Source organism: Lagenorhynchus albirostris, chromosome 8 (genome assembly GCF_949774975.1).
Source record: "Lagenorhynchus albirostris chromosome 8, mLagAlb1.1, whole genome shotgun sequence".
In the NCBI taxonomy this organism is placed as follows: Eukaryota; Metazoa; Chordata; class Mammalia; order Artiodactyla; family Delphinidae; genus Lagenorhynchus; species Lagenorhynchus albirostris.
Window position 1 is genome coordinate 32,569,749 of NC_083102.1, and position 27,750 is coordinate 32,597,498.

At 38.4% G+C, this 27,750-nt stretch overlaps 1 protein-coding gene across 1 annotated transcript in view; it reads right to left on the bottom strand.

Moving 5' to 3' along the window:
- Positions 1-24,017: 24,017 nt before the first annotated feature.
- MET (MET proto-oncogene, receptor tyrosine kinase) overlaps positions 24,018-27,750 on the bottom strand; it is a 128,105-nt gene continuing 124,372 nt past the window's right edge. Inside the window, exons 20-21 of the mRNA XM_060156814.1 lie at positions 26,357-26,493; positions 24,018-26,251 (exon numbers count right to left, since the gene is read on the bottom strand). Of these exons, the coding sequence (XP_060012797.1) occupies positions 26,041-26,251; positions 26,357-26,493 (348 nt within the window). The 3' untranslated portion in view covers positions 24,018-26,040. The remainder of the gene's footprint in view (positions 26,252-26,356; positions 26,494-27,750) is intronic.

Genomic DNA, 27,750 nt, shown 5'->3' on the forward strand with positions numbered 1-27,750 from the left:
TGCTCTTGATAACCATGTCAAAATCTATTCTGTGTATTTAGGTCTTCTGCCCATTTTTAAACTGGATTGTTTTTTTTTTGATATTGAGCTCCATGAGCTGTTTGTATATTTTGGAGATTAATCCTTTGTCTGTTGTTTCATTTGCAAATATTTTCTCCCATTCTGAGGGTTGTCTTTTTGTCTTGTTTGTGGTTTCCTTTGCTGTGCAAAAGCTTAATTAAGTCCCATTTGTTTATTTTTGTTTTTATTTCTGTTACTGTAGGAGGTGGGTCAAAAAAGATCTTGCTGTGGTTTATGTCAAAGAGTGTTTTTCCTATGTTTTCCTTTAAGAGTTTTATAGTGTCTGGTTTTACATTTAGGTCTTTAATCCATTTGGAGTTTATTTTTGTGTATGGTGTTAGGTAGTGTTCTAATTTCATTCTTTTACATGTAGCTGTTCAGTTTTCCCAGCACCACTTATTGAAGAGGCTGTCTTTTCTCCATTGCATGTTCTTGCCTCCTTTGTCATAAATTAGGTGACTATATGTGTGTCGGTTTATCTCTGGGAATTCTATCCTGTACTATTGATCTATATTTCTGTTTTTGTGACAGTACCATACTGTCTTGATTACTGTAGCTTTGTGGTATAGTTTGAAGTCAGGGAGCCTGATTCCTCCAACTCTGTTTTTCTTTCTCAAGATTGCTTTGGCTATTCATGGTCTTTTGTGTTTCTGTATGAATTGTAAAATTTTTTGTTCTAATTCTGTGAAGAATGCCATTGGTAGTTTGATAGGCATTGCATTGACTCTGTAGATTGCTTTGGGTTGTATAGTCATTTTCACAATATCTTCCAATCTAAGAATATGGTATATTTACCCATCTATTTATGTCATCTTTGATTTCTTTCATCAGTGTTTTATAGTTTTCTGAGTACAAATGGAAGACCTAAATAGACATTTCACCAAGGAAGACATATAGATGGCCAAGAGGCACATGAAAAGATGCTCAACCTCACTAATTATTAGAGAAATACAAATCAAAACTACAATGAGGTATCACCTCACGCCAGTCAGAATGGCCATTATCAAAACATCTAGAAACAATAAATGCTGGAAAGGGTGGGGTGAAAAGGATACCCTCCTGCACTGTTGGTGGGAATGTAAACTGATACAACCACTATGGAAAACAGTATGGAACCTCCTTAAAAAACTAATAATACAACTATCATATGACCCAGCAATCCCACTACTGGGCATATACCCTGAGAAAACCATAATTCAAAAAGAGACATGTACCACTATGTTCATTGCAGCACTCTTTACAATAGCCAGGACATGGAACCAACGTAAATGTCCACTGACAGATGAATGGATAAAGAATGTGGCACATATACACAATGGAATATTACTCAGCCATAAAAAGAAACAAAATTGAGTTATTTGTAGTGAGGTGAATGGACCTAGAGTCTGTCATACAGAGTGAAGTAAGTCAGAAAGAGAAAAACAAATACCGTATGCTAACGCATATCTATGGAATCTTAAAAAAAAAAAAAAAGAGGTACTGATGAACCTAGTTGCAGGGCAAGAATAAAAACGTAGACATAGAGAATGGACTTGAGGATGCAGGATGGAAGGGGGAAGCTGGGGCAAAGTGAGAGTAGCATGGACATACACACACTACCGAATGTAAAATAGTTAGCTAGTGGGAAGCAGCAGCATAGCACAGGGAGATCAACTCGGTGCTTTGCAATGACCTAGAGGGGTCGTATAGGGAGGGTGGGAGGGAGGCTCAAGAGGGAGGGGATATGGGGACATATGTATGCATACGGCTGACTCACTTTTGTGTACAACAGAAACTAACACAGTATTGTGAAGCAATTATACTCCAATAAAGATCTATTAAAATAAAATAAAATAAAAATAAAAACCATGGCAACAGCAAAAAAATCTATTCTGTGTCTGGCAAAGAGACTCTATTTAATAATTTTTTGCTGGTCAGCCTTTAGTCTCTCCGTTTACACTGCCATTTATTTCTACCTCAAGTGTGTTTGGTCTTCAGTTGCCCATTCTAATGTGTCTACCATTTTAATCTGCAGTCCGCTGCATGTTGGGTCTATTCCATCCTGGTGTAGTAAGTACAGGCAGTTCTGTGTTCATGTTGTTTCTTATGTTTCCATAAGCAAAACATTTCATTACTGTGGGTTTCCCTTCTAGTTCTGACATTTTAGGAGGAGTTCTTGATTTTTTAAGGTTTTCTCACACTTTTAATGAAAAAGCAAATGTAGGGTGGTCTCATTCAGTCAGGTCCCATGTAAGGCATTATAAATGAAGCCTACTCCAAGCTAGGAACCCTATATTTGCTTTTAATCTTTGATGCTTTTGCAGGTCATTAACTTACGAGTTCTCACTTTGTCACTGCAAGATAAGCATAAAACAAAGACTGCTTTTCTTTGGAGACTGAGAATCATCTTGAGCCCCAGAGACTCTTAAGGCTTAATCTGTAAAAATTAATCAACAGAAACCTCAATTAAATACGGTTGGGAGACCAGAGGGGGTGCTCCCGCGCCCTGCAATGATAGTAAAGCCCTGCTGGTAGAAGAAAGACTCTTCTTCCCTGGAAAGACTCAGCCAATGAAACAGCACAGACTCTTGGTTTACAATAGTCCTCCCAACTTCCTTTTCCCCCCTATAAAAGAGTTCTTCCCTTACCCTGCAGGAACCTGCCTGTGGCTTGCCATGCCTCCAGACCCCAAATTGGGATTCTCTACTGATCCCAAATAAACTCCTCTTTGCTGAGAAATATCTGGCACTCTGTTTCAGGTCAACAAACCGTAACTCTTATCAGGGTGTCCTTTAGGAAGCCATTGCTCTGGTTCTTTCACATGCAAGTTTTCATCACATCTGCTATGTAAAAACTGAGGCCTGCTTTAGTCAAAAGTAGAATGAATTTTGCCTCCAGTTGTTCTTCCTTTTTCAGCCTTCCTTTTCTACCAGCAACTTCTTACCCCTTTTACCTCTTGAGAGCTGGTTTCTCTTTGAAAATCTGACAAACTAACACAGCCAACAGAGTAATCAGAATTAATTTTCACATGGGATAAATCTTCCTAGGTGCTTTTTAACAAGGATTTTAATAAATATAATATGCTAACTTTAATGGTAGGAAGAACAGGCCTTAAGGGGTAGGGAAGATTATTTTCTGTTTTGTTTTGAGCAGGAGAGACCTCATGGTACAGTTTAGATGTACATCTTATATTAGGTTTTCAGATATTTTTAGAGGATAAAAGTAGAAAAAAGAGGCTTGTATTTATAGTGTGCTTTTCCAGTTAACACTGACTGTCCAGTGCAATGGTTCTAGCATTTTCAGGCTCCACCAAAAGAACATCAAGCATCTCCCTTCCTTTTGGTGTCTGCTCGGTTGCTCTGTATTTCCAAGGACTATTAGAAGAATAGTCTAATAGTCGGTTCAGGAATTCCAAAACAACCCAGAGCTCGGTGTACTCGGTTCAGGAATTCCAAAACAACCCAGAACTCTCATAATAAGCAGAGTGCTGGCTATTTTTTCAATCAAAGCAAGAATAAGATGCGTGCAAAATAAAAGACTTTGTTAGCTGGCTATTTTCAAAGTGGCAAACGGAGGGGAGAGGCACTGTGCTGACAAACAGTTCTCAAAACTGTGTGATTTCCAAGTCTTGGAGCTTCGATCAAAATTATTAAGCGGGTTTTCAGAATATATAATTTCTATTTTTCCATCATTCCTTTCTGGTAAATACTGAAGAGTAATAGTGTATGACATCTTTTATTGATGCTTTTTAAATGATGATTTGGAAACACAACTTATTTTTTATAATGCATGTTTGTTGGGTTGTTGAATGCATTTATTTTTAGCTTCTTCGTTTTTCTCTATCAGCAAATGTTTATTAGTGACATTTTATAGCATTCCAGGACGAGTGCTAGAGGTGCAAAGATAAAACATAGTTTCAGACCTCAAGGATTTCACAATACTGTATCAAGATAATAAATAATTATCATATTGCTTGAAAAGTAAAATAACAAAAGTATGTGTATGTTAAAGAGGCCACATAGGACAAAAGGACCAATGTGGATTTGGTAGACTGGAGAAGATTTTGCAGAAGAGGAGATCCTTGAGTTGGGTATTAAAGGCAGATCATGAGTTTAACATACAGATGAGAAGTGTATAGGCCGGTGGAAGGCATTTCCAGAAGGAGGAATAGTCTGTACCAGAGCAAAAAGGCGGAATTTGGAAGCCATTTGAAAGTCATTTTGGAATGGTTGGAGCACAGGAGCATCTGTTAACTGTGATGCACACAGAAGGCAGGGGCCCAATCGCAGAGGACCTTACTAAGGAATCTAAGAAAACGTGGAAATTCTGAAGGCTGTTATCTGAAATTTGTGTATTAGAAAAATTGGATATTGGATTTAAGAATGATGAAACTGGAGGGAGATAGAACAATTAGGAGACTATAATGTTAAGGTAAATAATGATGAGATCCTGAGGTTAGGCAGTAGACATGTGTGGGGGAAGACAAGACAGAAATAAGAGATGTTTAAGAGACAGAATTTAACAACTAGTTGGGCCTTGGGAAAGAGAAGAAAAGGCATTTAGGTAAAGCAGAAGGAATGGGTTAAGTAGCAAAAACTGAATCAAGAGAGGATGATATTCCATAATACCTGAATCTCAGCTTTGTTCATGGGTAGAGCAATAACAACTACTGTTCACTCATTCATTCACTCATTTGACATATTTTTGGGAGTCTGTTGTATGTCAGCCTCTGTCTAGGTTCTAAGGGTATAGAGATGAATAAGGGAGATCTATCATTGCTTTCCTGGAGTCTATAATCTAGTGGAGGGGAGACAGATATAATACAGAAGTAAACATATAGATAAACAAGATAATTTCAAATGCCTATAAATAATAAAAGAAAATAAAGCAGGGTCATGTGATAGCGCATGACTGATGGGGTGAGTGCTATTTTGGACTGGGTGATCACGGAAGGTCTCTCTGAGAATGATGAGAAAGGACCAGACATGAAAATATCTGAGGCAGAGAGTTCTAGGCAGAGAAAAAAACTAGGGCAAGACGCTGATGGGGAAACAAGCTTCGAGGAAAGAAGGAAGGCTGGTGAGGCGGGAGAGTAGTGTGCTACAGGGGGTGAGTGGAATGAGAGGGGTTGGAGAGGAAGCTGAGGCTCAATCATGTAAGCCTTCATGAATCATGGTAAACAACTCAGGCTTCATTCTAAGTGCAACAGAAATCCATTGAAAGATTTTAGACGTGAAAGTGATGTGACATGATTTATTTATTTATAAAAATAAATTTATTTTATTTATTTGTTTTTGGCTGTGTTGGGTCTTTGTTGCTGCACGCGGGCTTTCTCTAGCTGTGGCAAGTAGGGGCTACTCTTCGTTGTGGTGCGCGGGCTTCTCACTGCCATGGCTTCTCTTGTTGCAGAGCATGGGCTCTAGGCGAGTGGGCTTCAGTAGTTGTGGCACGTGGGCTCAGTAGTTGTGGCTCGTGGGCTAAGTTGCTCTGTGGCATGTGGGATCTTCCCAGACCAGGGCTCAAACCCATGTTCCCTGCATTGGCAGGCAGATTCTTAACCACTGTGCCGCCAGGGAAGTCCCATGACATGATTTATGTTTTCAAAAGTTCATTCTGGATGCCATGATTGTAGTGGAATCTTGGAGACCATTTGAGCAGTAGTCCAGTAAAGCAGTGATGGGGTCTTGGGGTTTGGCAGCACAGATGAAACAGTCTGTGGATATATTTTGGAAATAGAGTTGATAGTGTGTGCTGGAAGGTAGGACTTTGGTGGAGTACCATTGGGTGGATGATAACACCATTTTACTAAGATGGCAGAAGACTTGAGGAGTGGGGGAGGTCAAGAGTTCTACTTTTTATCTGTTAAACTTGAGGTGCTTATCACATGAAGATGTCAAGGAGGTGCTGAATGTATTACTTTGGAGTTCAGGGGAAGATGGAAATTTGGGAGTGTATAGATGTATTTAAAACAATAGGAGTGGATAACATTACTTTGGAGAGAGTGAGGCCACAAAAGAAAAACGTTTCTAGGACTGAACCTGAGATATTGAGTTTGAGCTGGGAAAAGGATCCAGCAAAGGAGACTGAGAAGGAGCTTTCCATGATATATATATAGGCAGGAAACCAGAATGGTATGGTGTCACTGAAGCCAAGAGAAGACAGTTAATCAATGAGGGAGAAGTGATCACCTGGGTCAAATGCTGCAGAGAAGGGGTGCAAAACTGAGGACAGATTTAACACCACTGATGATTAGACAAGAGGAGATCCAGTGGAATTGTAGGGATGGGAAACTTGATTGGAGTCAAGGAGAGAAATGAGGTATGAAAGTAGAAGTGGTGTCTTTCAAGACATTTTACGGTGCAGTGAAGGTAAAGGAATTTAATGTTGCCACTATTCGCTGAGCACCATCCTGTGCTAGGCATGTTTTGCATATATTATCTGTAATTTTCACAACAACTCTACCAGGTAGGTATTTTAATTTTCATTGTTTAGATAATCAAGCAGAAGATGAAAAGAACAAGAAACCTTCTTAAAGCCACATAACTTGGTGATGAGAGAGCAGGAGTTCAAGCCCAGGTCCGTCTTGGTCCAAGTTCTATCTCATTCCAGTTCGTCATATCCCCACCAGAGTAGCAGATCACTCCATAGGCATAATTTTCCAGAACCTAAGAAATCCCTCTCAATTTCTGGCCCAAAATATTCTTCCTGAAAATTACAATGCTCCTGAAATTTCACTAATAGGGATTTTAAAAATCCATTCTTGATAGTTTTCAGGCTTGTAATTGATTAAAATGTCAACAACCAAAGGAAAACTAATATGCAACAGCTTAATGTGGATTCCTATGGTTTTAAGTACTGTCAAGACATCCCAACTTTTTTTTCTTCAACCTAGAACTTTCCTTTGTGCTCTGGGTTCACACTTCCAACTTGACATTTGATTGCCTTACAGGCATTTAAAAATCAACGTATCCCAAATGGTAGTCTTGACTTCCAGAACCCCTCTTCCAATTCCCCACAAAGCAAGTAAATAGTGAGACAGTCCTTTCAGTTGTTTATTGCAGAAACCTCGTAGTCATCTTCTAATTCTCTTTCCTTATCCCTCTCATCAGATCCATCAGGTTATGCCGGTTCTGCCTTTAAGGGAGACCTTAAATCTGTCTTCCCTTGTCCATCTTCAGGATCCCACCTTTACTTCTACTACACCATCCAAGATGGGTCTCTCCTACTCTATCTTCTCACTTATTGCTATTAATTTCCTTCTAGCACTTATGCTGTGCTCTTATCATTTGGTTTAATTTTTTGTTTACTGGTTTATCTTTTGTTTATATCTCTCCTCTAGAATGTAAATTCCATAAGGACAGGGACTTCATTTCAATTACATTGTATTCCCATTGTTTATCATGATTAGCACAATGCTAGGCACATGGTAGATGCTCAACAAATATATTAGTACTTGAATGAAAAGATGGATGAATAAATAATTTCCATGTGGTTGGCAGGGACTCAAGGTAAGGAAATAGCCCCAGCCACCTGTGGTTGGAAAAAAAATGTGGCAAAACCCATGGTCATCAAATTCAGGCTCTCCAGTGGTTTTGAGGCACAGAAGCAAATGGGGTTGGCTCCCTGCCAGTGGCACACTTTCCTTCTCCCTCTCCTGAGTGAGCTGTACATTACTCTTCTCTGACATGGCAGTAATACAAACAACAGCTTATTGTTTGGTAGTTCACAAAGCACATGCAGGTATGTTACTTTCATAACCTGCGAGATGGGGACTAGATTTTACAGATGCGAAGATTGAAGAATAAGAGAATATGTCATAGGCTTGCTAAGAGCTGAAACCAGTGTTGGGCCTGCATCTCTGATTCTGGGTCTCCTATGCATTCCACATGCTACACTTATATTTTCTATCTACAGGACATCATCCCCACCTTCAAAGTACAGCAATCTTGCAAGGTCAATGCCAGGTGATCTTGCCTAACTATAAACCCTTCTGTTGAAAAGGGACATCTACTTTAGAATTTTACCTAGGATGCATCTTGCTCATTTCTAAAAACTAGGAAAGAAACCGAAAACTGTAATGATTTATAACTTACTGAGATTTTTACATACAATGATCTCAGTCCTCAAAATGACCTAGGGAAATAGGTAGAATAGGTTTATTATCCTCATGTTCCAGATAAGTTATCTGAATCTTAGGAAGGAAAGGGCTCAGGGTTACCCATTTACAGAACACTGATTAAAAGCATGGATTCTTGGAGGAACCCTGCCTGTTTGATTCCTAGTTCAACTATTTATTAGCTATGCAATCTTGGGCAGGTTCCATAACTCTCTGTGCCCAAGTTTCCTCATCTATAAAACAGGGCTAATAATAGTATGTACCTCATCAGGTTATTGTGAGGATTATATCTGTTAATCCATGCAAAGCATTTTGTGTAGTGTCTGGCACACAGTAAGCTCTCAATAAACACTGGCTATTAAAAAGTAACTGAGCCAGGCCTTGGCCCTATTTGTCTGGCTCCAATTCTAGTGGTCTTCCTATCATTCAAGTTAGTCCGCATCTTAGAAAAACAAGTCGAAATAGATTTCTTTTGAAATGCTCTTTTCGGGAGCATCTGAGCCAAAGATGTTTTGTTTAGATTTTTACTTAACTCGTGACTGGATTGCGGAGTAGTGATAAGAACTTAATGTGGGTACATCTTATGAAATCACTGCATAGAATGTAATTTGGCAGAGGGTATGCTGAGGATCCTAATATAAACATAAAGAGTTCTTCTTTTTCATTTTAATTTTCTTCTCCAGATTTTCAGATCTGGAGCAAATGTGCCATGTCTTTTCGTAATGAAACATGCTCGGATTTACTGGGTGTCAAAAGAGAAAACTTCTCTTTCAACTTCAAATATTTAACACAATATTAGAGGATGCCCCAACTATTTATTACTTTTCTGTGTGTTTAGGGCTGCATCTTAGAAGAATAAAAGGCTGGCACATTAGATTATACATTATATATGAGAATATTTTTTGCAGCATCGTTTCTAATACTAAACAAAACAAAACAAAAAACCTGGAAACAACCTGAATGCCCAGGAGGAAGGATACGATTAAGTGAATTTAGAAACACCCATTCTAAAGAATATTAGGCAATAAAAAAGACTGAGCTATGTACTAGAGGAATACCTGTGATATATTGCTAAGTGAAAATAAATCATGTTGCAGATTATGTACATAGAATGATCCTATTTTTGTTTAAAACTTCTAAAATCAACATATATGTATATTTTTCAGTAAGTATGAGAAGCATGAAGGTATGAAAGTGACAGTATCTATTGGAACAGGGTAGTACTGGAGAGGATTGCTAGAATCTGCAGGAATGCTACTTTTTAAAAAACTACATCTGACATTATTTTACACACAGGAAGCATACATTACTTATGTAATAAAAAGTCTAACAAGAACAAATTTAAAAAATGGTTTTCTTTAGCAGTGGCCAACTTACACATTCACTCTCCTGAAGCCCACCGAGGAAACATTGATTAGATGCCCAGAGGCACCCAGCAGTGAAGCTGTCTATCCTGTTTAGAAATCAAACCTCTGACCCTGGTCTCAATAGTATGAAGCTCCAAATGAATTAATACCCCCTGTTTATACATAATCATAGCAAATTGTAAAAATATACACTGATACAGGATCACACCTGTCCTTAATTAAGCATGAGTTAATTGTTAGCCTCTCAATTCATAAAAGTTATGATACTTGAATTTCAGTATATTGTGAAGCTAGAACTATAAAATCTCAACCTCAGGTATAATAAATGTAATTGCCTTTTTTCCGCTGATTTACCGGTGTTCTTTAAAATTTGTGTTTGATGTCATTTAAGCCATATCTGCTATTGTCACAACCGACTATAGGTTTCAAATTAGTAAAGTCTTTGAAATATGACTCTGCTCAGTAGAAAGGAATCTGCAGCACTTAGCATAAAGGTTATAATCTTTGGCCTTTCTGTGGCAAGATTTACAACTGTGACCTTAGGCTCTACACTCTTTTGGAGTGTAGTCACTTTAAGTTACCAGTGATGATTGCTTTGAGTTACTAGGTCAGTGTGAATTGCCTAATATAATGTCAGATTCGTGCTTGCCAAGGGCTGGGCAGTATTAGGGACATGAAACAAAGTGAATTTTAATGTCTGTAGAAGGCAGTGCTCTGATATACGAGCGGCATCAGTAACAGTGAATTTCCACGGCAGGAGACTTTTAACACCAGTTCTTAACCTCTTCCATGCTACTCATTCTTTAATTCATGAAATATTATGAGTTCACTTTTAATTAGGTGAAAAAGTCTGAAACTACCCAGTTAAAGAGATGAAAAGAAAGAGTTAAAAGCTAGCTCTATCTTAGAGCCAACCTTTTCCCAGTATGATAAAAAGAGAGAGTTGTATAAGGGCTGATGCAAAGCTGCAAACAGTGCCCTCCAATTCCGTTAACGCACCACTACCTAGAAGTTGAACTTAAGCCTTCGTCCCGCCGCAGTTCTAAAATGAGTACTTTGTTTAAAATTCAGAACTATATCTGGATGACAAGCAATAAAGGCGGTGGAAGAATTTGCTTTTTAGTAGTCAGACTTTGCCTAGTTTTTAACAGGAAGTCACGCACAGTATCTGAAACCAGACCTTTCTTTGATACACTGCACTTAAATATGTTACAAACACTAGATGGCACTCTAGGGTCACTTTTCTAGCGTCTTCCTCCAGTACCAAGTTCCTTCAACCTTAATTCCCTCCTTTAAAAAGAGCAAACATGCTATTTAAACAAAGGTCCCTGTAGTTGCTCTGTAGTTCTGTTTTTATATTTATAGTCATGTAATCAATATGTTGGAAGAGTAATTAATTTTTAACCTCAGTCCACGGGGAGATCAAATGTTAGTGGAGTTAATGGATGGAACAGACTTCATTATTCTAAAGTAACACTAATGATAAGGCAGGGAAGAAAGTGGAGGGTTGTAAACAATTGTGTCATCAAACACCATCATAAAGCAACAGTGCAATGTGAGCACTGGGTGCTGACCTATTGTCACTCTCCATCAGTGCAGCTGTAGTTTCCACTTTAGTTAACTAGACAAAATTGAAATCGTCTCCTAATAGAGCTTTTAAAATATTTCCTTTTCCAATCAATGCTGTTGGAGTTATTATTCCAAATAACAGTTCTGATTTTGTTGCCCCTCTGTTTTGAAAGCATTTTGTCATTCCCCATTCCCTAACACCTTAAGGTGATATGAAAGGCCTTTGATGATTTGAGTCCTCTGTGCTCCTGGAGCATACACCCTAGCTGCAGGAGAGCCATGTGAGCCTTCAGCCACAATATTTTTCCAGTGCTATGTGCCTGACTGCGTATTATGTTCTTCCAAGAGAGGTAACAACCGAGTGCCGCTTCTGTACTGCATCATATCTGTGGGCACGGAGGGTTCTGGATGGGCTCGTTCACAGGACAGGAGTGGGGTGGCACGGCCAGAGATGAGAGGCTGGAAGCCAAAAAGGACAACACCCACACTCTCTTATCCTGATTGTATCCTCCCATCACCCAACCCCACCTTGGAATTTCCAAACACTTCCCAGAATCATGAGAGAATAAGAAATATTGTTATGTTGCAGGCAGTGGAGGCTTACAGTCAACCAGGCACCAAGGCCTATTATCAATAGACATATTATTATGTCTTCCCAAATATTATTATGGTCAAATGAATCTCTCTTGTTCCTTAACCATTCTTGTACTTTGCTGACTTCTTTGCTGATATGACTCTCTCCATTTGGAATATCCTTTTCAGGTCTATCCATCTGGGCCTAATTCACATGCATCTTCTTTTACAAAATCTTCTTTAGCCCCTTCTAGCATAATGAATTGCATTCTATCTGAACTCTCAGATTTCTTAAGTTATATGCCTATTACAGTAATCTATTGCAGTTAGGATTTCTGTCCTTATTTTTCTTTTCTAATAAAATTGTAAATTATATGAGAATTTGTAAATCTTTGTATCTCCTACACTGTTTAACCAAGTGCCTCATACAACGCTGACAGTCCATAAATGTTGAATTTACTGAAATTAGGTAGAATAAAACTGGATCAAAGGACCCAGGGTGGATGGCTGTGTCTTTTTCTTGGATTAATCATTAAAAGAGGATGATGAAATGGTTTATTCCATAAAAAACACTGGTTGATACTGGTCTTGTAGACACACTGTGTAAGAAACTATTAGTTACCTATCAACATCCATTCTCCCCTTATTCCTTAACAGAATTCTGGTTTTTAGCTGGGCCATTGCTGTGAAAAAATAAAGGACAACATTTCCCAGCCACCCCTTGCATCTAGCTGTAGCTCTAAGGCTACATTCTGGCTGAATGTAGCAGGAGAACAGTTTTGAGGCCTTTCAGGGATGTTCTTAAAGAATGCTGATTCACATGGACATAGAGAACAGACTGGTGGTTGCCAAGGGGTAGGGGGTGGGGGAAGGATGGAGTGAAAGACTGAGGTTAGCAGACGTAAGCTTTTATATATAGAATGGATAAACAACAAGGTCCTACTGTACAGCACATAGAACTATATTCAATATCCTATGATAAACCATAATGGAAAAAAATATAAAAAAAGAATGTGTATATATACGTGTGTATAACTGAATCACTTTGCTGTACAGCAGTAATTAACACAACATTGTATATCAACTATATTTCAATTAAAAAAAAGAATGCTGATTCTGAAACTCAGGAAGCCATTTGCACCACAAAGGAGACCTTGAGGATAGAAGCCATGCATGGGGATGGCAGAGCAGAAAGACTAGAGCCTGGGTCCCTGACAACATCTTGCAGCCTCCATCCCAGTCCTCCACTACCTGTCTCCCAACCTGTTTTGTGTAAAAGAAGGAAACTCTTTTCTCATTTAAGCCACATTGTTTTGGGATTTTCTGAACCTAATCCTGATGCACAGAATCTAGATTAATTGTGGACCATTACTTTTTTTGTTTTCGGAGATTTTCTCTAAGTATGATAATGATCGTATAAATTTATCATCTAAGTATGAGCAGGAGTTGAGGTGCTCAAAGTGAACACGTAGATGCAGGATGCACAATTTTCCATTTCAAAATGAAAGAAGACAAGCTTGAATATAATTTGTTAATTATATCTGGATGGTGGGAGTGGGTGTGCAGGGAGAGGGTTAAACAAAATGGAAGAAATTAACAATTGTTGAGGGTCTTTACCAGCTAGTAGCAAAACATACATACTTTTATTTAATCTTTCCAGATGATAACTTTGCATTTCATGATGAGGTAACTCCTTCTCAAAGTCCCTGACCTCTAAACACTGTAGTGCCCTGAGGTTCCATCCTTGGCCCTCTCTAGCTTCCATCCCTAGATGACCTCATCTGGTTCCATAGCTTTATACCACCAAATGTTGATGTTTTTGCCTCTCCAGGCTTTAGACCTACATATTCAAATGTCTACTTGGCATTTCCACTTTTTTGTCTAAAAGGCATCTGAAACTGACTTTTCTGAAGTAGAACTCTTGATCTGACCTGTGACTCTCCCCGCTTTCTCTCTCAGTAAGAGGGGACACCACGCTTCCAGTTGCCTAAGCCAGAAATACAGGAATCATCTTTGATCATTCCCTTTCCCTCCTTACCCACATATAATTCATGAACACGGTGCATTCATTTTATCTTTAAAATGCATCTCGGACTTCCCTGGTGGAGCAGTGGTTAAGAATCCGCCTGCCAATGCAGGGGACACGGGTTCGAGCCCTGGTCCAGGAAGATCCTACATGCCACGGAGCAACTAACCCCGTGCGCCACAACTACTGAGCCTGTGCTCTAGAGCCCACGAGCCACAACTACTGAAGCCCATGCACCTACAACCCGTGCTCCGCAACAAGAGAAACCACTGCAATGAGAAGCCCGCGCACCGCAACGAAGAGTAGCCCCTGCTCACCGCAACTAGAGAAAGCCTGCGCAGCAACAAAGTCCCAACACAGCCAAAAATAAATAATTTTATATTTAAAAAAATGCTTCTCAAATCTATCCACTTAGCTCTACTTCCAATCCCTCTATCCAACTTCAAGCCTGCCCTTATCTCATGCCTGGCGTTATTCAATGGGCTCCTGCTTCTCTTGCATTGCTACAATCTATTTTCACTCTGCAGCCAGACTAACCTATTAAAAATAAATCATGTCCTCTCTTGCTTAACACCCCTCAGTAACTTCCCATTGCTGTTAGGATAGAAATCTAAGTGGTTCTTGCTTACATTTCTAACTCTGCCTCATACCATGCTTCCCCTTCAACATATTACTGCCGTGCAGGTTGGTTTCCGGGGTCTTCAACAGGCAAAGCCCTCTTCTTCTCCAGAAGCGGACTCTGTACAGGTGTCCTCCCTGCCTTGACTGCTCCGCACCAGCTGTTCACACTGTGGGTTCCTCTTCATCTTCAGGTCTTAGCTCATGTTTTGATTTCTTAGAGAGGCCTTTCCTGATCCCCCTGTGCCAAATAGTCATTTTAATCTTCATTTTATTATCCTATTTGTTCCTTTTGTAGCACTTATAACAATTTGAAATTAACTTTTGTATATCTATCTCTGTGTATCTATCTATCTATCTATCCATCCATCACCTATCTGTCTATCTATCTATCTACCTATCTCTATCATCTTTCTTTCTCTCTACTTTGGGATAAAGGCCCTATGGGGGCCACAGTCTGTCTAGTATACCCTCTGCTGCATCTTTCCTTCTTAGAACAGTGTGTGTTATGTAGAAGGCTCTCAATAACATGTTAAAATGGAATAAGTGGACAACCATATTTGTTTACAGGCAAATGGTGAGTAGATGGCAGAGCTGGGATGGGAACCTGGCTCTTTCTTGCTTTCAACCCTTATTTATTCATTACAAGATCTTCCTATCAGCCAACCAGGACTCAAGAGTTCTTCTCTCTGGGCTTCCTTGGTGGCACAGTGGTTAAGAATCCACCTGCCAATGCAGAAGACACGAGTTCGAGTCCTGGCCCTGGAAGATCCCACGTGCCGCGGAGCAGCTGGGCCCATGTGCCACAACTACTGAGCCCACGTGCCACAACTACTGAAGCCTGCACGCCTAGAGCCCATGCTCCGCAACAAGAGAAGCTGCGACGGTGAGAAGCCCACACACCACAACGAAGAGTAGCCCCCACTCACCGCAACTAGAGAAAGCCCGCGCACAGCAACGAAGATCCAACACAGCCAAAAATAAATAAATAAATAAATTTATTAAAAAAAGAGTTCTTCTCTGAGCAAGACTATTTTATTAAAGCAAGGACTATTTTAGCTAAATATACTGAAGAACTGCAGTAATAATTTGGATAACTGTGTTTACTCTATATGATTTTACCTAAATATCACAGGTGCTTTACTTTTATATTTTATTTGAATTATTTAAATAACTGCCTCAACTCTCATTTTTCTTTGCTATCATTTATTATTCTTTCTATGTATGAAGAACCATTTCCTTTTAAAAATAATGTTGTCCATACCCTTATGAACTGGTTAATTTTCTTTCCAACATTTTCTTTTGGGCTGTGTAGATATGACCTAACAGTCACCACAATAATGCTGTTATTTCAAAGGGTAAAGACCTTTTTTTCTTATAAAAAATAGAATGCGAAAAAAAAAAAACCCACCTCATATAGTGTGAGAATGCCTGTTTTTCTTGGTCATATTTCATTTCCTTAGCAAGACTATTTTCTTCTGCTTTCCATTGTCAGCAGACAAAAAAGATACAATTAAATCAAGGAAACCTGGCAGAGCCGATTTTGGAAAATAAAGTGAATTCATTTTCTGATTTGAACAAAGAGCAATTTATTATGTTGGAAAAACACTGCCGTGATGAGATTCAAACTCAATGTGTCTCATGTTAGCTCAGGACACCACTTCAGATCTGCATTTGTGTTTATCTTTGAGAAGGGGCAGTGATTTCACCCCAAACTTTAAACTCCGAAGAGGACGTAGAGTTGTTTAAGGGTCAGCAAGCAATTAGCACCCAGAACCTTTGAGCGGAGGCTGGGGCCAGATTTGCAGCCTTCTCCAGTCCTGAGCTGTTTGATTCTAGGCACAGATTTCTGCAAACAACTCCAGCCATTCTGTTGGAGCAAATGAAGCACTAGGGTTGGTTAGAGGGAATTTTATGAATCAGATGAGTTCTAAAATATATTTAAAATTGAAAATATATTTTAATGAATCTAATAACCATAATAATACCATGTATTTGTATAAAACATTATATCATTTAATATTAACAACCAGCATTGTGAGGTATAATTATCTTCATTCTTTATAGACAGGAAAAGTGCAACTTGAAAAATTAAGGGACGTTGAGAGTCACACAGATAGTAAAGTCAGCTGGGACTAGACTAGGACCCTGTTCCTAGTGTCACGCTGGTATTACTAAAAAGGATGAAGAAAACTAGCGTCTGTTTTCATAACTTTTTCCTTCACATATTTCTAGATTGTGCCAAACTTTGGACCTGTTTGATGGTAATTTTATTCTACCACCTTCCATGTAGAATCTTTTTGTGGAGAAAGGCAGGTAATTAATAATAATAATGAAGATGATAGTAAAAATCAAGGTCCCCATAAATATTACTGCCACTTCATTAAAGTTTTGAATGTATCATTTCATTTAATCCTCACACAATCTTATGAGGAAGCCAGTTTGTATTTTCATTTTACAGATGTGGAACTGAGGCTTAGGGGGGTTAAACAACTAGTCCAAATCACGTCACTAGTAAGTGGTGGAAATGATGAAAACTTAGAGTGTCTGATTCCAAAGTGTGTCCACCTAAGCTCTACGCTATAGCACTTCTATCCAGAATAAGGGGGTGGGGGTGGGGGCTTGCCAGGTCAGTGGGCCCTGAATTATGACTGGATTAAGTCAGTAATATGATGTCAGCCGATTCAGGTTTCCACATGCGGCCCCTTATGAAACGGACAAAATTAGGCTGGGCATGCTCCTGCCAAAAGGACAGTTGGAGTGAAGCAAAGTAACCTGCTACAGTAAACAGCCCATCTCTGTGGTGTATGTTTACCACGTGTAAATACAGTTCCACTCAGTTAAAAGTTGTCAGCTGAAATTCTGAAATAACCCTCACAGAATGCTGCTTATCAGGAATGGGTGTTTTATTTTTATTACCTAAGCTGAAACCTTTATAACTTCCAAGGAGTCTAGTTTTGAATATTGCAAAAGAGAACTAGAATTTTAGAAAAATGTAATGTTTTGTTGATTTTTTTTAGTATGTTGATTCTGCTCTGTTAAATGGAAATAAATAAGTAAATCTGTTCTTTAATTATTTTTATTAAGAGAAAATCATTGAAATCTATTTAAATAAAGATTGAGAAAATATTTAGAGAACATCAGTTTGAAGGGAAACCAAATTATCAGCCAGCTAGGGAGTGGGGGGAGCATGGTCCAAATAGCTCAGTCTAGCCCTCTTTACTAAAATCAGAAGGGGGATTTCAGTGGAATTTCAAAGTCACAGAGGTTGAGAGACAGTTTCCTTGACTGGGGAGATTATGCTGAGTAGTAGTTTGGTCAGTAAAATGGAGGCTTGTGAAGGATGTTCTGAAGTGTCTGGCTTAGTTTTAGAACTAATGCAGGGTGGAAATTTCTGGAAGAATATACATGAAAGTGTTAACATCAGTTACACTTAGGGAGTGAGAATGGAGCGTGTGGGAGAGTGGTCAGAGGATATTTCCTGTCCATTTTGTATGTTTCTGTCCAATTAAAATTTTTTTCCATGAGGATATATTTTGTAATAAAAATAAACAAAACAAAACGAGACATAGCAACATAAAGACTTGATGCAGGGAATGTCTAGGAATGGGCATAGGTTTTCAAGCAGGAAAATGACATAGTCAGATATATAATTTTGGCAGCTGGTTTTAGATTATAAGAGTCAGTATGGAGAGGGCAGAATAAGGAGGTCAGTTGTTAGAATAACCTTGGAATAAGATGTTGAGTAATGACTTCTAAGCCAACTATAATTTGGAGGCAATATTCTAAAGCCCACATGTGGAGGATCCACATTTTCTTCACATCAGAGTAGTTAAAATAAAATGATTCAAAGTAATCATAATTTAAAATTTGATATGCTTGCACTAGAGGGAGTTACATTTTTATTAAGAGCTTAAATCTCTGTCAGTATAACAATCCTTAAGCAAACATATCCTCAGAGTAAAAGTAGGAGATAGATGTATGAAAAAAAAATATAAAGGATATATTACAATTGAATAGAAAAAATGAATAAGAGCAGCACATGACTCATTAACTTTTTTTTTCCCTGTGAATCAGGCAGGCTCGATGGTGGCAGCTCTGTTTTTTTACTTTGTCATTATAAGCATTCGTTTACTAAACTAACAGCATTTTATCAAGCAAGACTAATTCCTGAGAGCATTACCTTAGCCCATTAGCTTCCAGACAGTCATTAATTCCTATGACATGTCTTGGGATGAGATCATTATTATTATCATTATTGTTTTATCAATTAAGTTCATTTTCAGAAAAAGTACCTATGTAGTTTTAACAGTGGGTATTTTGTTTCTGAAACATGTTTTTATAGTATCTTTGTGATAGTGATTTCTTGCTTTACCCATGTGTTTCCATAGATCTTTTGGCTACCACTGAAGCTAGTTTAAATTCATTACATTTAATTCTCATAACCTAACAAAAAATCAGAAACAGGTTTGCAAAAGTATCCTGATAGGATATTTGGGTTTCTCTGTATTTTTCTTTATTGGTACTTCTGAAGTAATCTCTAAAGGTGATCATGTGCCTGACTTCAGAAGTGTGGGACAGGATTTCACAAAGGCTCTGAATTTGGCATTTCTTGTTTACAAGAATTGTTGCCACTGATGAATATGGTGGTTGTTTAGTCACAGTTCTGTGGAAGGGAAGGCCCTGCTTGACTATAATGGAAAGAGCAGATGTCACCGTAACAGTGGCAAACATCAAAGTGATGGCTTGGGTTGGCAGACAGCAGTCTGTCCATTACCACTTTCCAACACTTCTAGAATTAGAGACAGAAAGAAAACTCATAAAACAACTGTGAAAAGTATAAACAACCAAGAAAGGTAAAGGAAAATGAGATGAAATATGGTGCTTAAAAATTCCAGGCTGCCCAATAAAAGCAGGAACTGATGTTACAGACCCCATGGACCATGATGGGGAACACAAATGGTTTGGGGAGTCAGTGAAAAACGGTTCTGACATGTTTGGATGCCAAAGATTTTTAAAGTTGATCTCTTTTGGCTTGGTAAGATTTTATGCATTTTTGTCGTTCCAGCCCAGAGGTCTAAGGATTAGTGGACGTTTCTGCCAGCCTGGAACTCGTGTGGTGGAAAAAAATGTACCCATGTGACAGTGAAAGAGTGAACACATAAAGACAAAAGGCTTCTTTTCAAGAAAAGGATAAAAATTAATTATCATTGTAATCTGGGACCAGTGCTTCAAAATAATGTTAAATTAGTAGTTTACTTAAATTAAAAATTTCCGTTTGTGTATCCTAAATATGGCCATTTTCATCTCAGAGTTGCTTCCTTAATGCTAACTAGTTTTTGTGGAATGCTTAACCAGGTAGGATTTAACTGCCCAGGAGAGTGGGACTTGAGCCCTATTCTAAATTGAGTTATATGGAGAACTAGCTCTTTGTTAAAAAAATAATAAAGGATTAGGAGCTATTTGGATGATTGATGCTACTTTTATATGGAAATAATGAACTAATTAATTCCTATCCGTTTTTTAAAAAAACCTATACCTTTAGTGATAAGAGGGAAAACACACTCATCAGAGTAGCTCAGAAGCATGCAATGGAAAAAAGGGTGAAGACAGAAGTACCTTCTGTTTCTAGCATTAGTTAAATATTTGCCTTGATGCCAACACAGTACTAGTTGGATGACAGGATAGTACGTTCTATTAATGATGGGCTTTTCATTATCGTAGATATGCTTTTGCAATTTTCCTAGATTTCTGCTCTAGGGTCACATGGTAAGTCAATAGTAGTTATAAACCTCTCAGCATTGTGATCAATACCTTTGGCTGACGTAATCTAGACCTCTGGTGTAATTTACAACAAAGGACAGTTTGGGCGAGCCTCTATTTTATTACTTTCAATTCACCAACTGAAATATTTCACTGGTTTATGACTGGAGTTATTTCCAAGTTTTGATAGATAGGGAATTGAGATAGTCCTGAAGAAAAATGTCAGGTATGAAGAAGAAAAACACTTTATGGAATTAAAAGCAATAAGCATTTCTTCCTTTGGGGCATAATGTCTGCATACCTTTCTCCTGAAATTGTCTAAAGCACCACGAGAGTGCATTCTACGTGTCTGCATAGTCAGCTATGTATGTCTAGTCATCCAGATGGATTATATTAACGAAGTATTCCTTATCTCCCAAACACACTCCATATAACATATAACACCATATAACAATACTGTACTTAGTCTACTTTTCCTGAGTTTGAATAATCATTAACCACCCATTTGAGCAAAGCAAGGAACAGTAATACTCTCAGTAATACTCAGTAATTCTCAGAATTGGGATTCCTGTCCTTGTGCCTTCCTGCAACTTTCCTATAATTTAGACAGGTTGTTCTTTTCCATGTCTGTTGTGAATTCTATGTCTGAAGGCTAAACAAGAAAAAAGGAAATTAGTCATTGGAGAAGTGATTAAAGGACTAATAGAGAGTTTGGAGAAACAAGAAGGGATAGAGGTAGTCTTTGGGTGATCGGCACTAAGAGGAAAGGTGCCACCATCTTGTCATTGTTTTGTCATGCTTCTCAGCCCCCACCTGTACTGTCGTATCAATATTCAAGGACGAGGTAGAATCACAGCTTTATTTCCACTGTATAAAGCTGGTATGACATGACGGATGGGGTAAGAATTTGTATTTAAACATCTGTAAGGTTCCTTTCAGGCTTCATTTCCCTTTCATCAACTGCAGGCTACATTTACACGGGCTTTTACTGAAGATAATAATAATATCACAATTACTGAGCAACTATGGTATCCAGGTGACTATACACACTATTTTTTAATCTTCGTACAACTTTGTGCAGTAAGTAGGACTAACCTACATGACAGACAAAGAAACTTAGGTTGAGAGAGGTTCAGTATTTTGCTCAAGATAAGTCAGAGCTTGATCTATTTGCTTTACTAAGAAGCTTCACTTGGTATGTTTAAACTGTGATACCCGCCTTGATTTCAAACTATTTTACAAAGCTATAGTAATCAAAACAGTATGGTATTGGCATAAACCTGTCACATAGATCAATGGAACAGAACAGAAATCCCAGAAGTAAACCCACGCGTATATGGTTGGTTAATTTTCAACAGAGGCACCAAGGATATACATGGAGAAAGGATAGTCTTTTCAATCAGTGGTGCTGGGAAAACTGGACAGGCACATACAAAAGAATGAAACTGAACCACTATGTTACGCCATTCACAAAAATCAACCCAAAATGGATTAAAGACTTGAATGTAAGACCTGAAAACGTAGAACTCCTAGAAGAAAACATAGGTAGTAAGCTCCTTGACATAAGTCTTGGTAATAATTTTTTGAGTCTGGCACCAAAAGCAAAGGCACCAAAAGCAAAAATAAAAAGTGGGACTATATAAAACTTAAAAGCTTCTGCACAGCAAAGGAAACCACCAACAAAAGGGAAAGTCAAACTACTGAATAGGGGAAAATACCTGCAAATCATACATCTGATAATGAATTATATCCAAAATATACAAAGAACTCATACAACTCAGTATCAAAATAACAATCCAGTTAAAAAGTAGGCAGATCTGAATATACATTTTTCCAAAGAAGACATATAGATGGTCAACAGGTACATGAAAAGATGCTCAACATCACCAATCATTAGAGAAATGCAAATCAAAACCACAATGACGTGTCAGCTCACACCTGTTCGGATGGCTATTATCAAAAAGACAAGGGGAAAAAAAAGGCAAGAGGTAACAAATAATGGTGAGGATGTGGAGAAAAAGGAACCCTTGTTCCCTACTGGGAATGTAAATTGGTGCAAACACTATGGAAAACAGTATGGGGGTTCCTCAAAAAATTAAAAATTAGAACTACCATACAATCCAGCTATTCCACTTTCGGACATTTATGCGGAGAAAATGAAAATTCTAACTCAAAAAGATATATGCACTCCCATCTTAGCATTATTTACAACAGCCAAGACATGGAAACAATCTAAGTGTCCATTGGTGGATGAATGGATAAAGAAAATTATATGTATATATATAAATCAGCCATAAAAAAGAAGGAAATCTTGCCATTTGCCACAACATGGATGGACCTCCATGACATTATGCTAAGTAAAATAAGTCAGACAGAAAAAGACATATGATCTCACTTATATATGGACTCTAAAAAAACCCCCCTAAATCCCAAAACCAAACCACAAATAAAACCCCAGAAAAAGAGCTCATAGATACGGAAAACAGATTGGCGGTAGCCAAAGGGGATGAGGGGGTGAGAGAAATAGGTCAAGGGGTCAAAAACTACAAACTTCCAATTATAAACTGTGAAGCCCCTTCTAGATGGTTTACAGATCTAAGAAAATGCACAGTTCTAATATTCACTAACTGTGTAATACTGTTTGTCTCTTCAATTAAATTCCTTGGAGGGGGAGAGACTGTTTATTTGTAAATCTCCATTACCTAGTACAATGCCTGACATATGCAGATGCTCACTACGTATTAGTGGAATTAAATTAAATACTAATTAATTTCTTTTACATAATGTTAACTTGTTTCCTGAACTAAACTGGGTAAATTAACAATGCAAGACGTCAGCAATTAAACATTTAATGTGCTTGTACAGGTTTTGTATCCTTTCACCATATTTCTTTAAGGATGCAATCTCCTGTGTAGGTCAGAGAGAGCAAAAATATAATTGATGCCTACACTGTGGAGTGAAAAATCCTGTGGTAATTAAAAATACAGAGCATCAAGCAAAACTTTGTAAAGGGATATCTTTTTATCCCTCTCTCCCTAGAAAGATTCCCTTCCACCCCCCATGTCAGTGATTCACCAAACATCATGGGAGCTACCTAGGTAACTCTGTATCTGTGGTGGCTTAAAGTGATTGACTGAAGACAAGAAAATCCTGTTTCAGTAGAGCACTGTTTGATGACATGCTAAAAAAGTGACAGACACTTGGGATATAAAGATGACAAGTTCTTGTCCTTCTGGGCATGGGGTCTGATTGAAGTTCCTCTGGAAATGCATCTCCTGGAGGGGAGGGAGTTTGACTGGGTACAGGTGTTAAATTCTCTTTCACTAAATAATCAGCCCCCACAAAGTAGTGCCTACTTTGTAGGCACTAGTTTAAACTCAGACCTTTTTTTTAAAAAAAATTTCAGACTGCCCCAAAGCGTAGATGACTGAAATTTCACCTTTGAATCCCTTTACCATTACAAGAATATTCATGGATATAACCTGAAGGTAGTTGCTCTAGTCCCTGGGGGCACCTGAAGAGTGGGAACCTGTGTAGATGAAAAGAGTAGTTTTAAGGGGGTAAGAAGGTCTCTCTCCTCCAACACCCAACTAGCTATCTCTGTGCCAACTGTGGGGTTACAGCTCCATTGTCATGTCTTCTGGTCCAAGGATGCACCTTGCTGGAGAAGAGGATCAAGCTGAAGTAGGGGCCGGGTGCTCCAGCGGTTGAAAGGTTGTCAGGGAAATGTTAGGTAATTCAGCAGCGCAGGGGAAACCACCCTTAGAGAGACAGACTTCCTGAGAATCAAGGATGCAAATTCTTTTAGATGTCTATGCATTAACTTGACTAACACTCTCATAAATGGATGAGTCGGTATAGTCAGGTGAAATCAATCTTAGGCTTCCTCTGTCATTATGTAAATGGAGTAGGCAATCAGGCATGACTAGCAAAAACCAACTCAGTATACAAGATGATACATCACTTTAATTGTACGATTTATCAGAACAACAACTATTAACATACAAAGTACCATTCAGCTCAACTGCAGGTATAGGCAGTGACAAGTATCTAATTCTTCGAAGAATCACTTAACTCCCACAATCTGTCCAGACACATTAACCTAAGGACACGTTTATAAATAGCAAACATGATTTTCACATTGTAGCTTTCTCAAGCATATATACAGGTGTGCAGTCTTGTTGATGGGTTGATTACATAAGCACTATTCTCGATGTATTCATTCTCTTGACATCGGTGGAGACAGTTATTTCTTTCTGCAGAGTGGATTTTTTCTTCCTCATCCATCATTTACAATATTCTGTGAATCAGTATTACTCTTTACACTTCTGAAATAGTAATATTTGAATTGAAGTATCACTGCAGTACAATTCCTTGTGTCTTCTGATAAGTTCCACCATTGTCAAAGAGCTTTTGGTTGTAATCACTCTCTCTAGCAACAAGAGCTCAACTCTACTATTGGGTTTTAGCATAACACACCCTCTTTATAGCTTGCTGTGTTAACCCTTGGCTTCAAGTCCTGATGATGTAATGAGGGTGGGGTGTACTGGCAGTCAGTACATTTCCTTATCACTATTTACAGCCATTTAAAACCATGCTGTTATTAATCCAAGTCCGACATACCTTTTCTGAAATGTTCACAGTGCAGTATTTTTGTGGCCTAACAAAAGTTTTTTTACATCATTAAAAATAAACCTTTTTATAAAAATATAATACTTTAAATGTTTACATCGACAAAACCAGTTAGAGTATACTGTGCCACATGCATTATACAGTAGTAAGCACAAAATCCCACAGAACAAAACATCACAAAAGTCCTGACCAGAGTAACTGTTCATCCAGGTGAAATGGCCAGAACTTTCAATTGCCTTTTTTTTTTCCCCTAAAATATGTTTTGCTTAACACAAAACATGTCCTAATGCAAAACTAGACTCCTCCTGATTTTATTGTCTCCAATTGTTTGTGGGGTGGAAGGCTGCCACCTGAGAAAGAGGCTAATATTCCCAGTCCATCAATTCTTTCTCGGCTCTACTTATGAGCCATGATTGGAACCAATAAAGTTTTAGTCAGATGTATTTTGCTTTAAAAACATGCTGAGTTACCTTTAAAAACATTTATCATCACAAATTACTTGTTTCATTTTCAGAGTCATCATTAAAAAAAAGAAAACAGACAAAACTTCTAAATGTCCACATCCAGATCAGAAAGGCATCATTCTCAAACAGTTGATTTTTAAATGACAAATATTTCACTGTGACTAAGCTATTTTATGAAAGCCTTAACGTTGTCTATGTACATATGTAAATATTCCTACTAATTTATAAACACATTTCATGTCCTGCTGTTTTGAAATGTTGACCGTGTTGTCTATGGATAGTTCTCCAATAAAAGGAATGTGTAGACAAAAATTTAAAAGGGAATGTTTACCTAATGGGCAAATGACAACACCAGTAATAAAAAAATGTGCTGTTCATACAACACATAAAAGTTATTTGAAACGCTTTAAGTCTAAATGAGTGGCCTGGTCCCAGGGCTGCCATGTCTTTCCTGGACATGATCACTTCTTTTGAATTTTCTGTGATCAAGAAGCCCTCAAAATGCATTGCTTCAGTTCCCCATATGAAATCAGGTGGGATCCCGATTTTTAAAAATTTCAACCCAGCATTCAGGTTTTGGCCTGAATGTGACAGGAGCGTCATCACAGTTGCAGGATTGCTGTTGGTCACTGGCCTGTGGGACCAAGCTTCTGGCTCCAATGCTTTGTCAGATGAGAAATTCCGTAGAATCCAGTCATTTTAAATAACAATATAAGGTCCTATAATAGTGCAATTTTGGCAAAAGCAAATAATACCTGGTGGCCTTTCAGTGGCCAGGCAGTGAAAAAAATATTGGACAAACTGTGGACTGTTGTTTGGACAGTTCAGTAATGCTTCTCAGAAGGGGGCTGGCGGTACACGTGCCTCCATCCATCATGTATCCCCCTCGCCATCAGCATTATCTTGTGATGACAACAGAGAAGGATATGGAGCGACACATTTGACATTCACGTATGTAGCGTTCACATGGACATAGTGTTCCCCAATGAAAGTAGAGAATATCGCTGATATCCTGGAGACCAGTTCAGAAAAGGATGGGCGCAGTTCAGCTTTAGGGTGCCAGCATTTCAGCATCACTTCATACCTGTTTCAGAAAGGAAACAATGCTGTAAGGACTCTGAAGGCAAGTATTTCTGTAAAAGAAAAGAACGTAAGAGCTACAGAAGATCCTGTTGGAATTCTTACTTACAAGGGATCTGGGCAGTATTCAGGTTGTAGGAGCCTTCTGCCTTGCAACAAATATACTGTTATATCAAAGGTGTTGACATCAGGATAAGGTGGTGCTCCTCTTGTCATCAGTTCCCAGAGGAGCACGCCAAAGGACCACTGGTCAAACAAGGGAAGGGAGAATCCAGGTGAGGGAAGGGTGACCACACAAGTATGAAAGGTGATCAGCAGGTCTTCATAACTAAACTTGGTTTAGTGTATTTAATACTATTGCTGTTTTGGGCAAAATCTTCCTTAAAGGCAATCAGTAAGCTACATAATTATGACTCGTTTAAACCAGAATTGGATAAAGTTTAGGTTACAAGTAAATGTAAAGTTTTCAAAGTCCACATGATGATTAACATTTCATCAGTAGTTTGTAGAGTGCATTTTCCAAGTTCTCTCTTACAGGGTCAAAGCATTAAAACGTTTCTATCCTTCTTTTTTATAATAGCTTCACTACAATTTTAGATTATTAGTAAAAAAGAAAAGACAAGGCTTCCAAAATTTAAATGCGTGGGATTTCCAAATGAATGTAAATACTCCTTAAGAAATGTAACCATATCTAAAAGTTAATGCTAAAAGAGAAGGTCTAAGTCAGTAAAAGTAAAAATCCATATTAAAAATCAGAAGTAATAAAACTGTTAGGCATCAAGGCTCTCAACTGAAAATGAATTTCAATAAAATATATTTTGAAAATGTTAAAGGAGGAAATTAATATAAAACAGCTGTAACAGTACTTTACAGGATGATCACAAGGCCACAGAGAGGTTGACTGATTTGCTAAAAATTCCCCAATAAATCTGAATTCACACAGGGATGAACATTTAAGAGTTCTTGACTCTTGGGTCTTGCTTGGTCTACTAAACTTCACTAAGTATGCAATTTCTTGATTTAGAGCACTCTCCTTGGAATAGATCAGGTCATACATATTATCTCGCCCTGGACATGTGCCAAGGTGAGAATGACACAATGAGAGTAAGTCAGCACGTGTGGGTCACCGAGGACCAAGGAAATCAGTTCTCCCCTAGCAACACTTCCAGGACACTCACAGACCAAGAAGCACATGGCGGCAGGAATGAGGCACTGAGAAAAAAGAAGCTAGGAGGGCAAAGAGAATACAGATCAGACATGCAGAGCAGGAAAACATAACACTGAGAAGCAAGTGTAGCTCATAACTCTCAGCAAGAAGGAGAATAAAGCTTGTGTTTCTGAAAGAAAGAAACCAGGTAGACACTGTGGTTGCCGATACAAATCTCTATTAATGACTTTTTCCCTTTGCCCGAGTGTAAGAACCCTTTAAGTCACTGACTTCCTTGATCCAAATAGAGAAAACAAACTCCTTCCCAGGTGGGCACTAGATAACTTTGCCCTTCA